At 44.4% G+C, this 17,509-nt stretch overlaps 2 protein-coding genes and 2 pseudogenes across 5 annotated transcripts in view; 2 read left to right on the top strand and 2 right to left on the bottom strand.

The window, feature by feature from the left end:
* The window catches only part of LOC103787267 (KH homology domain-containing protein 1), a 28,698-nt gene extending 28,009 nt beyond the window's left edge, over positions 1-689 (top strand). For both annotated transcript variants that reach the window (XM_008994659.6, XM_008994658.4), the window contains exon 4: positions 270-689. In XM_008994659.6, coding sequence (XP_008992907.1) covers positions 270-469 — 200 coding nt within the window. In that variant the 3' untranslated portion in view covers positions 470-689. The remainder of the gene's footprint in view (positions 1-269) is intronic.
* Positions 690-4,852: 4,163 nt separating this feature from the next.
* LOC144582166 (uncharacterized) lies at positions 4,853-10,284 on the bottom strand (annotated as a pseudogene). Its single transcript, XR_013534331.1, has one exon. The product of XR_013534331.1 is annotated as an uncharacterized LOC144582166 (transcript).
* LOC144582165 (stearoyl-CoA desaturase pseudogene) lies at positions 4,853-11,691 on the bottom strand (annotated as a pseudogene). Its single transcript, XR_013534330.1, has one exon. The product of XR_013534330.1 is annotated as a stearoyl-CoA desaturase pseudogene (transcript).
* Positions 11,692-13,306: 1,615 nt separating this feature from the next.
* On the top strand, positions 13,307-14,572 carry LOC100412816 (KH homology domain-containing protein 1-like). The gene is made up of 3 exons (XM_008994656.5): positions 13,307-13,504; positions 13,670-13,852; positions 14,158-14,572. Exons 1-3 carry the CDS (start codon positions 13,375-13,377, stop codon positions 14,343-14,345), a joined length of 501 nt encoding a protein of 166 aa, XP_008992904.2. The 5' UTR covers positions 13,307-13,374; the 3' UTR covers positions 14,346-14,572.
* Positions 14,573-17,509: the final 2,937 nt, after the last annotated feature.

Here is a 17,509-nt window from a genome sequence, read left to right as displayed (position 1 = left end):
GTTGTGTGGCATTTTGGATTCTTGAAGAATCCCTTGTGTGGCTGGGGAATCCAGGTGCTTCCCAGAATCCATTGGGGAAAAAAGTGCTCATTTTTTTGTGACATGAGATTGCTTAAGCTGGAGAAGGTAGCAGGGAGGTGTAAATGGGTTACCTTGGAAGGCCTGGGCTGGGGTGACATTCTCCCTGCAATGTCCCTAGTGGAGTGCAGGCCTCCCATGGGCCCCAGTTATGGGCCCTAGTTCATCAGCCCTGGGCACTTCTTTTACAGGCCTGGAGATGCTGGAACGTGTCCGAAGCCAGCCCCTGACCAATGATGACCTGGTCGCCTCCATTAGTGTGCCACCATACACTGGAGACCTGTCTTTGGCTCCCAGAATAAGTGGAACCGTGTGTCTTAGTGTTCCTCAGCCTTCCCCTTGCCAAATGATTGGTTGTTCAGGATTCCATCTGAGTTCACTCTATCCATAATTAAGGACTGATCTCCCCTGGGAGGTGTAGATAAGAGGAGAAGTCTTCGCTTTGCTTTTGGTGAGAAAGACATGAAAGATACTGAAGAAAGCTTGAATTTCTGGGTCGAGTCCTGTCCCTCTGATGCCTTCTAGGCATGTATCTGAGGGAAATCTCCTCAATGTAAGAAAGCATTATATTGGCAAAGCAATCCAATAAAATAAGCTACCTAAGATGCAAAGCCTTTGATGTGCTGTCCTCTTTTCTTAGGATGAACTTATTGGCCCTGAGTTTTCCTGGACCTTAAAGTGCAGACAAATGGGGAGAATGAAAAGGTGGGAGGGAGGGTCCAGATAGAGATGGAAAGTGTTCTCATCCCAAGTGCCTGGTGAAGTAGGCAGCCAGGGAACCTGATGAATATGAGGTGGCCAACAGATCCCTGAATGCCCAAGTCTGTGGGTGGGAGTAAGGGTGGAGCGGGTGGTTTTTGGGGAGCAAAGGCTTCTGAATTACCTTATGTTGAAGAATATTCTGATGGCCAAATCTACATTTGGATCTGTCTAGCCAAAAGTATGGCAAGCTAAACCCTGTCCTCAGTTGAACTCTTCTTTTCAAAATCGCCCCTTCTGCAGCAGTCTGTATCTTACAATGAGACAACTGCAGTCCTCTAGGAGAGTGATGATGGTGACTGGTGCATACCTGTAATCTCAGCTACTGGGGAGGCTGAGGCAGGAGAATGGCTTGAATAGAGAAGGTGGAGGTTGCAGTGAGCCAAGATTGTGCCACTGCCCTCCAGCCTGGGTGACAGGACTCCATCTCAAAACAAACAAACAAACAAACAAAAAAATCCGGTTGTTTACAGACTGCCAAAATAATTTGTCTACACATAAGGGCCATGTTTTTTCTTTCTAGAAGCCAATTGTTTAGTTAGTCCTGAGGCATAGCCCAGCACCTTAATAATTATTTGTTGAAAAATGAAAGTCTTTTTAATGGCTAGTAATGTATTCTAATAGTGAAATAAAAAGAACCTATAAAGGAGTGAATCACATTTTAAGTTACTAGGCATAAAAAGATAGATGTATATCCCTGATTTTGCACAATAATCAACATTGATTTTACTAAAAATTTCCTAGGGAATAATCTCATATGATTGTCAAAGGAACCATAGTATTTCTAACTCCAATCTAATTTATGGCACCAAGGTCTGTATATACTTTAGTGTAGTTTAAGGCATCTGGGCTTTCTTTTTTTTTTTTTCTTGAGATGGAGTCTTGCTCTGTTGCCCAAGCTGGAGTGCAGTGGTGTGATCTCAGCTCACTGCAATCTCTGTCTTCCAAGTTCAAGTGATTCTCGTGCTTCAGCCTCCCTAGGAGCTGGAATTATAGGCACACCGCTACGCCCAACTGATTTGTTGTATTTTGATTGGAGATGGGGTTTTGTCATGTTGGCTAGGGTTGTCTCAAGCTACTGACTTCAAGTGATCTGCCCTCCCAAGATGCTGGGATTACAGGCCTAAATCACCTCGCCTGGCTGAGCTGTCATTTTCTAATGACCTACAAGCAGTGATCCTACTGATTGATCCCAGTCTCAAGCATTTTCTTGGGGAAACTGTAAAAAAGAAAAAAAGAAAAAACAACCACAGCAGGCTGGGTACAGTGGCTCACACCTGCAGTTGCAGCACTTTGGGAGGGCGAAGGGGGCGGACCACTTGAGTTCAGGAGTTTGTGACCAGCCTGGCCAACATGGTGAAAACCTGTCTCTATGAAAAATACAAAACTTAGTCGGGCATGGGTGTGGGTGCCTGTAATCCCAGCTACTTAGCCGACGGAGGCATGGGAAACACTTGAATCTGGGAGGCAGAGGTTGCAGTGAGCCAAAATCCTGCTATTGCACTCGAGTCTGGGAGACACAGTGAGACTCCATCTCAAAAACAAACAAAGCAAAACAAAAGCAAACAAAAAACACCAAAAAACCAAGAATACTGCTAAATGGATTTTTGTGTGTGTGGTTGTTTTTTTTGCAACTATATCTCCTGTTCAATAGCAAAAACTTTTCCTATAGAGAATGTCTTCTTAAGCCTTAAAATATGCTCTCTATGTGGATCTACTTTTTAAACTTAATGCCGAGTCACAGAAACTATAATAGAGAAAAATACTATATGTAATATATAAGGCCAATTAGTGGCCCAATAGATGGAAAAAATTTATATCTAACCCATGAGAAGTTTCAGTCCTGACTTATTTATTATCACTGAATGTACACTATAAAAGATAGACATAATCAATAAAAAATGTTTCAATGTCTTTTTATTCCATTTTGGATGTGAGGAAAGCACATTTTAATAAATGGCAACTATACTAAAGTCATGATTCAGCTGTTTTGCACTGAAGGAAGTGCACAGTTCTATGACCAAAACAATTTAAATTAAATCATATCTGGCTGGGCACGGTGGGTCACACCTGTAATCCTAGCACTTTGGAAGGCCAAGGCAGGTGGATCACCTGAGGTCAGGAGTTGGAGACCAGCCTGGCCAACATGCTGAAACCTTGTCTGTACTAAAAATACACTAATTAGCCAGGCATGGTAGCGAGTGCCTGTAATCCCAGCTACTTGAGAGGCTGATGTGGAGAGTTGCTTGATCCCAGGAGGTGCAGTAGCCAAGATTGGGCCATTAGACTCCAGCCTGGGCAACACAGCAAAACTCTGTCTCAATAAAAAAAAAAAAAAAAAAAAAAAAAATTGTATCCTTAAGTAATGATTTCTTTGGAACTTTTTTTTTTTTTTTGGCTACGGAGTTTCTCTCTTGTTACCTAGACTGGAGTGCAATGGCACGATCTCGGCTCACCGCAACCTTCGCCTCCTGGGTTCAAGCAATTCTCCTGCCTCAGCCTCCCGAGTAGCTGGGACTACAGGCATGCGCCACCACGCCCAGCTAATTTTTGTATTTTTAGTAGAGACCGGGTTTCACCTTGTTGACCAGGATGGTCTCGATCTCTTGACCCCGTGATCCACCCGCCTCAGCCTCCCAAAGTGCTGGGATTATAGGCGTGAGCCACCGCGCCCAGCTCACTTTTTTTTTTTTTGAGATGGAGTTTTGCTCTTTTTACCCAGTTGTTGGAGCACAATGGCACGATCTTGTCTCACCCCAACCTCCGTCTCCTAGGTTCAAGCAATTCTCCTGCCTCAGCCTCCCGAGTAGCTGGGACTACAGGCATACGCCACCATGCCCAGCTAATTTTTGTATTTTTAGTAGAGATGGGGTTTCACCATGTTGATCAGGATGGTCTTGATCTCTTGACCTTATGATCCACCCGTCTTGGCCTCCCAAAGTGCTGGGATTATAGGCGTGAGCCACCGCCCTGGCCTCTTTGGAACTTTTTTTTTTTTTTTTTTTTTTTTTGCGACGGAGTTTCGCTCTTGTTACCCAGGCTGGAGTGCAATGGCGCGATCTCGGCTCACCGCAACCTCCGCCTCCTGGGTTCAGGCAATTCTCCTGCCTCAGCCTCCCGAGTAACTGGGATTACAGGCATGCGCCACCATGCCCAGCTAATTTTTTGTATTTTTAGTAGAGACAGGGTTTCACCATGTTGACCAGGATCGTCTAGATCTCTCGACCTCACGATCCACCCGCCTCGGCCTCCCAATAGCTATTATAGTGTATTCAAAGTTCTTCCTGGTGATTTAGAGTAACAGTCAGGAAAACTTTTCCTATAAAGGGCCAGATAGTAAATATTTTATGTTCTGTGTTATGCAGTCTCTGTGAAAACTGCTTATTCAGCAATTGCAGTGCAAAATTAGTCAGACGCAATATATTAATGATGCCTCTGTCCCAATAAAACTTTATTTATAAACACAAAATGAATTTTACATAATTTTATATGTAATGGAATATTGTTCTTTTCTTGGATTTTTTAGAGCCATGTAAAAATGATTACTGACTGGCCATGGTAGCTCATGCCTGTAATCCCAGCACTCATGCCTGTAATCCCAGCACTTTGTGAGGCCAAGGGGGCTAGATCACCTGAGGTCAGGAGTTGGAGACCAGCCTGGCCAACATGGTGAAACCCCATTTCTACAAAAAATGCAAAAATTAGCTGAGTGTGGTGGTGCCTGCCTGTAATCCCAGCTGCTCAGGAGGCTGATGCAGGAGAATTGCTTGAACCCAGGAGGTGGAGGTTGCAGTGAGCCGAGATTGTGCCATTGCACTCCAGCCTGGGTGACAAGTGTAAAAATCAGTCTCAAAAAAGAAAAAAAAAAACCTAAACCATGACCTATACAAAAAACAGGCATGAAAAATTGTGGAAGACAATGTGTCGATTCTTCATGGATCTAGAACCAGAAATATCATTTGACCCGAGCAATGCCATTACTGGGTAAGCACTTAAAGGATTATAAACCATTCTACTATAAAGAAACTTGCACACGTATATTTATTGCAGCATTATTTACAACAGCAAAGATGTTGGAACTGACCCAAATGCCCATCAATGATAGACTGGATAAAGAAAATGTGGTACATATACTCGATGGAATATTATGCAGCCATAAACAAGTATGAGTTCATATCCTTTGCAGGGACAAGCATGAAGGTGGAAAGCCATCACTCTCAGCAAACTATCACAGGAACAGAACCAAACACTGCATGTTCTTCCTCATAAGTGGGAGTTGAACATTGAGAATACATGGACACAGGGAGGCCAACAACACACCCCAGTCCCTTTTGGGGGGTGGGGAGCTAGGGGAAGAAGAGCAACAGGACAAATACCAAATGTGTTAGGGGTTTTAAACCTACAGAAAAGGATTATGGGTGCTTCAAGTCACCATGGTATGTGTATACCTATGTAACGAACCTCCATGTTTTATACATGTTATCCCAGAACTTAAAGTTAAAAAAAAAAACTGAAAAAAGGAAAAGGATTTGTCCTATCCATGTACTAAGTAGTACAAAACTTCAGTAAATAAAAGACTCTTTTTATTTCTATGATGGGGTTTCACCATGTTGGCCAGGCTGGTCTTGAACTCTTGACCTCATAATCTGCCCTCCTGGGCCTCCCAAAGTGCTGGGATTACATGCATGAGCCACCGCACCCAGCCAAAATACTGTGTTTTATTAATGCATGAATGGAAAGACAAATCAATGGAGTAGAATAGAAAACCAAATATACACCCACGTATATGCATAGAAATTTATTATTTGATAAAGAAGATGGCAGGGCACCATGGCTCATGCCTGTAATCCTAGGCGGATCACAGGAAGCCAAGGTGGGCACATCACCTGAGGTTGGGAGTCGAGACCAGCCTGACCAACATGGAGAAACTTCATCTCTAGCAAAAATACAAAATTAGTCAGGCGTGGGGACACATGCCTGTAATTCTAGCTATTCAGGAGGCTGAGGCAGGAGAATAGCTTGAACCCGGGAGGCCGAGGTTGTGGTGAGCCGAGATTGTGCCATTGCACACCAGCCTGGGCAACAAGAGAGAAACTGTCTCAAGAAAAAAAAAAAAACAAAAAAAGGAGATGATTCAGATTAATGTGGAAAAGGCAAATTACTTAACCACTCAATCAATAAATAAGTAATCATTGTGCTAAATGAACAAACCATTTAAAAATCCATCTGAATCAGGCAAAGTGGCTCACACATGTGATCCCAGCACACTGGGAGGGATAGGACGGAGGATCACTTGAGCCTAGAAGTTTGAGATCAGCCTGACAAGACAGTGAGAACTTGTCTCTACAAAAATAAAAAATAAACAATTAGCTGGGCATGGTGGAGTGCACCTATAGGCCCAGCTACTCGGGAGGCTGAGGTGGGAGAGTAACTTCAGCCCAGGGTTTTGAGGCTGCTTTGAGCTATGATCACACCACTGCACTCCAGCCTGACAGCAGGATACACATCAAGAGAATTTCAACTGAAGGGCTTTGATTTTTAACATATAAGTAGGAAATTTTCTCTTATTTATTTTTTTACTGTTGGCTACCAGATGGTAAGGTTTATTCTATGGCATTCATTTTTTGACACTCAATAGGGCCAGAACTGCTGCATATAGATTTTGATTATAAATTCTTTGATGCTTAATATTATATGACTTGGAAAATGCTATCACAGAAAGTAATCAAGATATACTTTGTACTTTTCACTCTTGAGGTTTTATGTGATAAAACATTGGTTACCTACAGTTCATTCTCCCTCCTTGGAAAGTGCAACAGTGCTGAACTCAATCAATCAAAATGAGAGACATCTGTAAAAAGGACCGGAATCATGCAGCATACTTTGAACTGCAAGTAACAGGAAACACTGGTCCGGTTGGATGCTAAGTAAGCACTGCAGGCATTCTGGGCATATTATGCTAAGGGCTCCCTGTCCACCTTGAGTTGGCTTCCTCTTTGGGTTGGTAGCAAAATACCTGTAGCTGTTTGCAAAATCGTATCCCGTCATAAACACCAGGAGAAGGAAAGAAGACTTGAGTCCTTTTGTGTGTCTCTTTTCAGAAATGAGACATCCTATGCGGGAAGCCTCCTTTAGGTTTTACTTCATTTCAAAAGTTGGACATGTGCCGTTTCCTAAAGCAATCACTGGCAAGGGAAATGGGATTATCATGATTAGTCTAAACTAATCACCTCTAGTTAAATTGATGTTAGGAGTTAGGGTCCATCAGCACTAAATAGGGTTCTATTTTTCCACATTCTGAAGTCACCTGGGAGTTTGTAACTCTGGCTATTGTCCTTGTGTATCCTGACAATGTCATGTTTGTCAGCGCACGTCAATCAAGATGGGTGATTATGAAACGCCAGGCTTCTAAAATAAATGTGTTGGAGTTCAATGGGTAAATAAATGCTGCTTTGGGGCTACTAAAAGAAAAATTAATTTATAGTTGTGTGTGCAACACTTTGCCCTGATATGTGTGCTCTACAGTAAAAACCAAATCTAATATATTTTGAAAAAAAAATAATTTTTGTAGTTTTAGTAGGGCAGGGGTTTCATTATTAGTCAGGCTGGTCTCGAACTTCTGACCTCAAATGATCCATTTCCCTTGGTCTCCCAAAGTGTTGGGATTACAGGCATGAGCCACTACACCTAGCAAATGACATATACTTTTAAAGTTAAACCCTCTTGTTTATTATACAGTGACATATAACTGGTAACACATTGATTTTTTTTTTTTTACAATAGAAGAAGTGAAAGTTATTTTTATTGTTCATATATTATCAAGCAGGCATCTGGTGACCTGTGGAATTAGAAGTACCCAGCAGACATTTCCAAGGGGTCACAAGTCAACAGATCTAAACTATATTGATCTTCCCTTAGATTCTTTTCTACTGAGGTGAATAGCTCAAAAGACAAGGGTGCCTTTAGTCTAGGCTAACCCCTGTACTTTCTATGCCATTAACACAGGAAGAAAGGCCATCCTTCCTTCCACCACTGGGGCTCAATGGACTGAGTGTTTGGTAGTGTACATTTCCAATCTTAATAGAGCAAAGCCAGGCTTCTGCTTTGATGACTGAGGTACAAGGACAGGAGTGGTCCAAGGTTCTAAGACCACTCATGTTCTGTTTCTGTTTTTTTCCAGACTTCTATACTATTGTCTACCCTAGGCCGTAGGGAATGCTGGTTAGTTTGCCAAACAGACACTCTGTTCAGCAGGTTTTGTGGTATCTCAAATCCCAAGTCTCAGCCAAACCTTTGCAGTACACCCTGACTCCAGGGAACAGGACCTCCTTTTGAGGTGAGGCACTTGGGTTCTTGCCCTTCCGTGAGGACTGTTTTCTCCTACTTCTATAAACATTGCACTGCCAGCTGAGAGCACTGACTCAGGCGGCACAGCCTTACTGAGCAAGCAGGGGGCATTCAGCATGCTCTCTGGTTCTGACCCAGACAGAGGGGACTGAAAACAAACCCTCTTTTGCTCTGTGGCTGGCTCACTGGCTCAACATGAGCGCTTAGCTTGGCCATGGCCCCTGAGAGAGGGGGAGAGACAGGGGCTCTGGGCCAGAGAAGTTTCTGGGAGGGGTTGCCAGCCTTGTCTTGAGCCATTAGTGTGGCAGGGGAGCACAGGGTGTAGGTGGAGACACGCCGGAGGCCACGTGAAAGTGGCAGCCAGCTCTACTTTCGAAAGAGAAGCAGTGGTTCAGTGACCCTGAGCATTCTGTCTGCAGGAGGGAGCTGCCTGGACAGCAAGTCATCCCCACTTCTGAATACACACAAAGGAGGCTGCCCATCCAGGGAAAGAAGAAAATGTTCAGGGAAGAGAAAGATCTGCTAAGAGAAAAAGGACAGACAGGGTGGAGTCAGGAATCAAGAATCAGGATAGTGAAGAGATTCCTAACCCTGCCCCTAATAGGCAGTTCTATTCATTAGGCTAGATGTTAACAGAGCCAAAAAAAAAAAAAAAAAAAGTCAAGGGGCACAACACTGAGGAGAGAAGCCTTCTAGATTTTACCCATTTCAAGGAGAAACTGGAACTAATTAATAAATAGACCTAACATCTAGCTTATTTTATTAAGACTTTCACTAACTTCCTCAGTAACCTTCTTATGCCCTTGGCAATGTGTTCTCAGTTCCTTTTCTATATGAAGTTCGCTCTTAGAAGCTGCTTACAGATTCTGTCCCTCAGCCTCTCCATCTCATGTCCAGAAATGGAGAGGAAATTGGCAACCCAACTAATTCCTCCTTTCCTTCAGAGTTTTTTCAAACATCGCTCTTCGGGAGAAAAATGCTCTAAGTGAAATAGTTTAATGTTCTAAGTAATGTTTATGTGTATATATATTTTTATGTTTGACCCGACTCCATCTCCTAAAATCTTTCCTTTTTTTGGATGTTTGGAAATGCCACAGCCATCTTATTACTATGAGGGGAGCAACCAATATCCTGAAGATGGTAGAGCAGAGGAAAGAATTTTGATGAGCAGCTCATGGAATCCTCAAAATTCTATGAGCTACTGTATTTACCAATTTTGGAATCACCCAACTTCAAGACTTCTTGATACATGACCTGAGAAATCTCCTTGTCATTAAAGAAAAAAATCCCTTCCCCAGCAGAGACCACTTTTTCTACAAACTTATAATGTTTCTTCTTTATTCTCAGCCTAAACTATACATTATGACATTGAGATTAGCATTGCCAAACTCCACAGCCACTTCTTACCAGGAGAAAACGGAAGCATGCTGTGTGTTGGGCTTGAAGTCCTCACTAGGTAGGCAGCTGAATGTCTGATCATGGCAAGAGCTTCCTCTTGCTTCATTTCCCTCATCCTTACATCCATACATGCTAACTCCCTCCCCTGACAATCCACCTGCTTTAGAAGCTTTGTGTCAAATGAAGTTACTTTTCCATTCCATCTAGCAAAAGCCTGGGCTGAAGATAATTCACAGGGAACTGCCCAGGCTCTGTTTTATCTCTTGCTTGAGCCACCTGCCTCAAAGCTCATAACAGCTCACGGAAAGAGAGTTATTTGGAGCAAAGACTATTACTTTTAGGCTACAGAAAGGTTGTCTAGGCTTTGCAAGCTGGACACTGAACAATGATCAGCTGCTTGCCTGGGAAGCAATGAGAAGAGAAAGGAAAGTGATAGCAACAAAGTGAAAGGAGGACAATGGGCTTAGAAGAGAGAGAGGATAGAAGAAAAAATATCACCTTAGCATTATAAAGGCAGAGTTCTTGGCTTTCAATAATTTCGCATTTTAAAAGAATACTGTACTGGAACGAGTTAACGTCATCATCTTTAGCGTCCTGGTAGCATTATTCAGTAGTTAATAAACAGGCATAAAACCTCTGCCTGGCTGACTTTGAAAAAGAACCTGAGGGACCCCAAACTCAGCCACTCTTGTAGCTTCCATCTCCAGTTCTTTTAATCCTGGCCAAGATGGTGGCCTTGGAGACTTTCTTCCGGTCATAGGCCAGACTGAGGGCAGCCACGCAATCAATGAAGAATGTGGTTAAGTTGATGTGCCAGCGGTACTCACTGGCAGAGTAGTCATAGGGAAAGGAGTGGTGGTAGTTGTGGAAGCCCTCACCCACAGCTCCAAGCGAAACCAGGACATTCTCCCAGGGGCTAATGTTCTTGTCATAAGGACGATATCTGTAGAGGTAGGCAGCACTGTTCACTAGCCAGGTGGCATTAAGCACTACAGCATATAGCAAGAAAGTGGCAACATACAAGCTGTGTTGAAAAGTTTCACCCCAGAAATAAAAGGGCACAAGTGTGGGCAGGATGAAGCACATCAGCACCACGCCGGGTTTGTAGAACCTCCTCTGGAACATCACCAGTTTCTCAGCTTTTAGGTCAGACAAGTCCAGCATAAGGCCCTTCTCTTTGACAGCTGGGTGTTTGCGCACAAGCAGCCAGCCCACGTGAGAGAAGAAAAAGCCACGTCGGGAATTAGGATCAGCATCTGTTTCTGAAAACTTGTGGTGGGCATGGTGGTCACAAGCCCATTCAAAAGACATCATTCTGGAATGCCATTGTGTTGGCAACGATCAGAAAGACCCGAAGGGGCGGCCGAGCTTTTTAAGTTCGGTGGCTCCACAGGCGATGAACTCCTGCTGTTATGCCCAGGGCACTGACAAAATAGTAGAATAATCCCCAAAGCCAGGTGTAGAACTTGCAGATAGGAATCAAAATGATCCCATACAGGGCGCCCAAGTGTTGCAGAGACATCAGGATGATGTTTCTCCAGACATATTCAACCTTGGGCCTTGGGCCTTCCTTATCCTTGTAGGTGGGGTCATATATATCATCTTTTATATCAGGACGAATGTCTTCTTCCAAATAGAGGGGCGTCTTCTCCAACTTATATCCTCCATTCTGCGGGACCCTGGAGGGAGGCGCTGTGATGGTGGTGGTGGTGGTGGTATAGGAGCTAGAGATCTCCTCCTGCAGCAAGTGGGCTGGCATCTTGGCTCTCAGATGCCGAGATCACTTTCCAGGGGCTGAGGCTGCCAAGTGGAGTTCGGGGGCGTCGGGGGACGTCGGTTTCGGAGCTCGCCGGTGCACGCTGGATGGGTGTCAGGGCCCGAGCCGCAGTGCCTGGAGGTTCCCGAGTCGGGTATTTAAAGGCTAGAGCTGGCAGTGGGTGACCATATCCCGTATTTCGTCAGCCCTGGTTTTATCCGCTGCCAAGCAGAGGCAAACTGCTCGGAGTACACTGGCGCGGGCGGCCAGGGTGGGACAGGGAGGAGACAGAGGCTGAGTCTCCCGGCAATCGCAGCCGGGCACCGGGATGCTGCCGACACCGACACCGCACCCCACATTGATTTTAAAACAGAAAACTAATCATTATCAATTATTAATTATTGACATTCATAATGTATTTTACAGGGTAAATTGAAGTCCCTGAGTATTCGTTAATGGCCTTCTTAACTCTGATGACAACTCTCCTTCTCTTAGTTGAGTAGGGTGTGTTCCTGATGATTTGAGCTGTTTTAGGGAACTATCCATGCTTTGTACAGATATTTTAGAATCTCGTTTTATAATGTTAATGCTTCTTGTTAAGTGTTCATATTTAAAAATACAAAGTAGAAGTTTTCAAGTATTCTATGCCATCACCAATCTAAATTTAGGTTAGCATATGACCTCCAAGAAGCTAAATCAGCTCTTGTGGTTGAATTGTTCTCTTTCACTCAGCAAATAGGAGATGAAAAAATGAAATATTTCTGTGTGATGGAGGGGCCTGGCAAAACCAAATATTTGTATAGGCAGTAGATATGTGATTGAGTTGTTCCAAATATCAGAGAACTCTGGAAATTGGGAGGTTTTCTGATTTCTCCCGGAAGTCTCAAATCTACCTGGCTCTCTAGACCAGATTTAGATGGATTTCGGACATGATTTCATGGCCTGGATTTGAAATCTAGGCTTTGGTCTTTGCAGCCTATTAATAGGATTAATAGTCATTTTTTCCAGTAATTGCTGGTATTGTATCTGACTAGTGCACCCTGTACAGTCTTAAATGCTACTGTGTGGTTACGTTCACTATTATATTTTGCAACAAAATGTACATGAGAGACCAACTGTAGGTAGATGCAGGCGATGTCCCGATAAACTGATGATCAGTGGATTCTGACAATGGTTAGATCTGAAGCTCACAGATGAGAGTCCTGATGGCTGACCTTGCCTTTGGTCAAAGGGGAGGATGATAAGTGTAAAAGCACCAAGGAACTTGCAGTTGGGAGCTGACAGGCATGGTTGAATCTTCCCTATCAAACATAAAGAACTCCTGCAAAATATCTTAACCAGTCAAGATGGCTCAGTGATGGTCATGCAAGAAGATGTAGAAAGTTTACTCTATGTTTGAAACCAGAGAGATTCAACAGTCTGCAATCAAGATCACATTAATTCCCCTACCTCCCAGATAAAGTGGCCAGGATCATCACCAAATGGCCCCGTTTTGGAAAACCAGCCCCTACTCCCTAAACACTCCTTAGACTCCCCTGGTCAACTCCTAAAATCAGCTCCCTATGACATGCTTATTTTCCTGTGTTATTTGCTTTCCCTTGATGCAGCACACCAAACAAACCCAGTCTTGTTGGAATACACTGTGTGGTCATTGGGTGGCTGTCGACACCTGTGCAAATCTAGGGAGCCCATTTGGAGCCTCCCTGCACCTCCGTCCCTCAAGGACTGCCCTGGTTCACACCCAGTAGATCTGCTCCAACCTCCTTTGAATTAAGCGGGAAGACAGTGTTTGATTCCCGGGCATCAGAAAGGCTAAACTAATCAGATGATTACGTTTGGCATGAAAGGATTCAACTCAGAGCAGATAATGACTTGGAACGAATTATCTTGGGAAGAGCTCTGGGGATTGGACACCGACCCTAGGGCGGGTCAAGGGGCGGGTCATTTGGATTCCTTATTAAGGACAGAGCCCAGGCCCTTCCTCACTATTTCTAAGTCTTTGGCCAACTGGTTGCTTGGACTTCCCCCTCTTCTGAATGTGGTCAGAGCAGAGCATGGACATGGAAACAAGAACTGTCACCGAGAAGCCGTGGTGGACCCTGCCTGAAAACTTTGATGCTCCAACGGTGTTCCATATGGAAGCGGACCAGGAGGAGCTTATCTTTGGTGAGTGGCCCTTGCTAATGTTCCTTTCTTCAGCCTGGCTTCTTAGGTTTCAATCTTTCCCTACTCTGTCACCTTCATAGATCTCGGGTCCCTTCCGCCAAGGCCACCTCCCCACTCCCCAAGGGCTGGTGGCTGACATTCCCTCCTCACCTCTTCTGCTCACAGGGCACAGTGACACATACCTTCGCTGCATCGAGGTGAACAGCCACACCCTCATTCAGCTGGAGAGCTGGTTCACAGCTACGGGCCAGACTCGTGTGACTGTAGTGGGACCACACAGGGCAAGGCAGTGGCTGCTGCACATGTTCTGTTGTGTGGGGAGCCAGGCCTCCGACCGTCATGCTCGAGGTAGGTATCCTTGGCTGAACTGTGGTGGTGGAGGGGCTTGATGGTGTTCGGGCTGAGCTGTGTGGCATCCTGGATTCTTGGAGAATCCCTTGTGTGGCTGGGGAATCCAGGTGCTTCCCCAGGTCCATTGGGAAAGGAAGGGCTCATTTTTGTGGCCAGGTAGCCGGGAGGTATCAATGGGTTACCTTGAAAGGCCTGGGCTGGAGTGACATCCACCCTGCAATGTCCCTGGTAGAGTCCTGGCTGCCAAGGGCCCCAGTAACAGGCTTTGCTTCACCAGCCCGGGACCTTTTTTTTTTTTGCAGGTCTTGAGATGCTGGAGCGTGTCCGGAGCCAGCCCCTGACCAACAATGACCTGGTCGCCTCCATTAGTGTTCCACTGTACACCGGAGACCCGTCTTTGGCTCCCAGGATAAGTGGAACCATCTGTCTTAGTGTTCCTCAGCCTTCCCCTTACCAAGTGATGGGTCGTTTGGGATTCCATCTGAGTTGACTCTATCCATAATTAAGGACTGATCTCTGGTGGGAAGTTTTGGATGAGAGAAGTCTTGGCTTTGCTTTTGGTGAGAAAGACAAGAAAGATACTGAAGAAAGCTTGAATTTGTGGCAGACTCCTGTCCCTCTCATGCCTTCTAGGCATGTGTCTGAGGGAAATCTCCTGAATGTTGGAAAGTGTTATATTGGCAAAGCAATCCAATAAAATAAGCTACTTCAGATGCACAGCCTTTGATGTGCTGTCCTCTTTTTCCTTAGGATGAACTTATTCAGCCCTGCAGGGGCTTCTCTGGGCAAGGCCAGTGCTGAGGTCTGGGGAGGCCCAGCCCAGGGAAGGAGCCAGGCACAAAAGTCAGCTCTTTCAGATACTAGTCCTCTCAGGCCTGGAGCCTGGTTAGGCTGCTCTGAGTTGAGTGAAAACAGGGCCTTCTGAAAAGGGATCCTCCTAGGAGCCCCAGGGTCTTTCTGGATTTTGAAGTGCAGACCAATGGGGAGAATGGAAAGGTGGGAGCGAGGGTCCAGATAGCGGTCCCTCAGGTCTGAAAAGGGATCCTCCTAGGAGCCCCAGGGTCTTTCTGGATTTCAAAGTGCAGACCAATGCGGAGAATGGAAAGGTGGGAGCGAGGGTCCAGATAGAGGTCCCTCAGGTCCCTCTGAAGTCCCTCAGGCTGTGAATTAATCCTTTCCAGAAGTTTCTCCAAATGCCAAATCTACATTTGGATCTGTCTAGTCAAGACTGTGGCAAGCTAAACCTGTCCTCATCTGAACTCTTCCCGTTTCAATTTTTTCTTTCTCCAGCTGTCTGTATCTTACAATGAGGGAATTTCAGAGTCCTCTAGAATAGAGTGACGATGGTGACTGGGACCAGAGTGGAGCAGTGGTAGTGTTAGGAGATGGTTGAAGTTGGAACCTATTTTGAAGCCAACAAGGTGTGCTAATTACATAGTTTTTACATGGCCAGTTACCAAATGTAAGTTAGAAAGGTCATATTCAAAGTATAAAGACAGGAATTTGCTTGAGGAAGAATGTAACTAAACTGTACTATTCCCAAGGGGAATATCATGTTTACTTTTAAGTGTATAAATTAATAATTGATGGCTCATGAACTAGAGGAAAAACTTATTTTATAAAATACATATGCAAAAGTATTTTCTCCCTCAAGTTTTATACCATGAATGATGAAATCAGTATTTTTTATTTTAAGGCTGTAATTCTCATCTCTAAATCCCAGTCAGCAAAAGTTTCTGTGTGGATTCGGCCTAGGTATTATAATGGAGGAGTGAATATCTGACACACTGGTGTGAGATTACGTGCAGTTAAATCGTAGCTCTACCAGTAGATAGCTTTATGATCTTCAGCAAGTTACTGGTTTCTTAGTGCATTGGTTTTCCGATATAAAATTGAGATAATAATACTGACCACTTCAGGTGAGCAATTTTATTTTGCCTGTATTCTTTCACCATCTTTCTTCTACAGAACTGTTGTTTCCTAAAGATGTACCCAGACCGGGCACAGTGGCTCACGCCTGTAATCCTTGCATTTTGAGAGGCCAACGTGGGTGAATCACCTGAGGTCAGATCGAGACCAGTTTAGCCAACGTGGTGAAATCCTGTCTCTACTAAAAATACAAAAATTAGTCAGGCATGGTGGCAGCCATCTGTAATCCTGGCTACTCGGGAGGCTGAGGCAGGAGAATCACTTGAATTTGGGAGGTGAAGGTTGCAGTGAGCATAGTGTCATTGCACTCCCCCCTGGGCGATAGAGTGAGTCTCAAAAATAAAAATAGAATAAAATAAAATCCAGGTGTACTCTACCTTCCTAGCTCCAAAAGGGGAATGGTGATTGGCTTAAGCCAATCAGACTGTACACATTGTGATTCACTGGTCCGGGAATGAGCATGTGACCCGTATTAGTCTAATCAGGTGTTAGGAAAGGATTTATATTCTGCACTTGGATAGAGGGTTCCCTGCCTTCTCCCATCTCTGTTTAGATGTGATTTAGGAGGTATGTGGCTTTAGTTGCCACTGTTGTCATTTTGTAGACAGTAAGAGGAGCCACCAATAATATATGGCTGACAATGAGGACAGCAGAGACAGAAATAATGTGGAACTTCGATGATATCATTGAGCAAATTGTGCTCTGCTTGGAGATAGCCCTACCTCTGTTCTTCCAGTTAGATAAAAATGTCCTTCTATTGAAGGTTTTTTCTTGTGGTAATGCAGTAAGGATTATATTTGATGGTAACTGGGAAACATTTTTTTGACACAGTATTGGGCAGTTAGTAAGTATGGGCTATTTTAAGGTCTGAGATCCAAAGACTGTAGGCTGGGCTCTGGCTATGGGTCTGGCATTGGTAAGAAAGAGTAAAGAGAAGCAGGGAGCAGAAGTATGATGTTACAGGGTGCAAGGACAGTGGAAGAGTAGACGGTCCCCCTTTTTTCTTTGGGGTCTACAGTGAAGTGTGACAGAAGGCATTCTTTCTGATGAATGGACAAAGTCTAGGCATGGGTGTCATCTATGGGGTCTGAGTCAACTGTTTTGGAGGATGGGGACAAATAGAGACCAAGGATGTGAGGTCTGAGTGGGATGGGAGTGGGGCTCTTTAGGTCCTAGTTTTGTAGAAACATGATTACTGGTTATGTGGCATTAATTTCTTCCTGGGCCCCTTTGGAAAAGTATAAGACCTCTGGGAAAAGTAACAGATTAAATTTGTGACACAGTATGAATGAGGCTTAATGATTGCACTTTCCTCTTGACTGCAGAGCCTCTGAAATTAGGGGTTGGAAGTTGTTAAAAGCTGAATAGAAGTTCTGGGGTGAGCAAAACACTTTTGTTTATTAACATATTGAGTCCCTAATACATAGTACTTTGTGAGAAGCTACTTTCTTAGTGCATTGGTTTTCTGATATAAAATTGGAAAACCATATCGTGGATATATCGTGAGTGAGATATCCTTGCCCTTAGCTGTTTTATTCTGGGGCATTTGTGGTGACTTTGGGCCCTAGGGAAGACATCTAGAGGTGATGTTCAGGAGGGATATCTGGGCTGAAGATAAGTGATTGGGTGGGATCATTCTTTGTTAGTAGTTGATATCATAGGTGAAACCACCTGGGGAGAATGGAGCCTGAGGGAGAAAGGTGAAGAGGCTCATGATGGAATCCA

Source organism: Callithrix jacchus, chromosome 4, assembly GCF_049354715.1.
Source record: "Callithrix jacchus isolate 240 chromosome 4, calJac240_pri, whole genome shotgun sequence".
Taxonomy (NCBI): domain Eukaryota; kingdom Metazoa; phylum Chordata; class Mammalia; order Primates; family Cebidae; genus Callithrix; species Callithrix jacchus.
The sequence above is the reverse complement of the archived record's forward strand: the minus strand, read 5'-3'. Positions and strand labels throughout refer to the sequence as shown.

Bases quoted from the DNA above. Each gene is read 5' to 3' on its own strand.
- LOC100412816 (XM_008994656.5), top strand. From the start codon at position 13,375: ATGTGGTCAGAGCAGAGCATGGACATGGAAACAAGAACTGTCACCGAG. The intron at 13,505-13,669 runs GTGAGTGGCCCT...TTCTGCTCACAG, and splicing joins CCAGGAGGAGCTTATCTTTG to GGCACAGTGACACATACCTT. The intron at 13,853-14,157 runs GTAGGTATCCTT...TTTTTTTTGCAG, and splicing joins CTCCGACCGTCATGCTCGAG to GTCTTGAGATGCTGGAGCGT.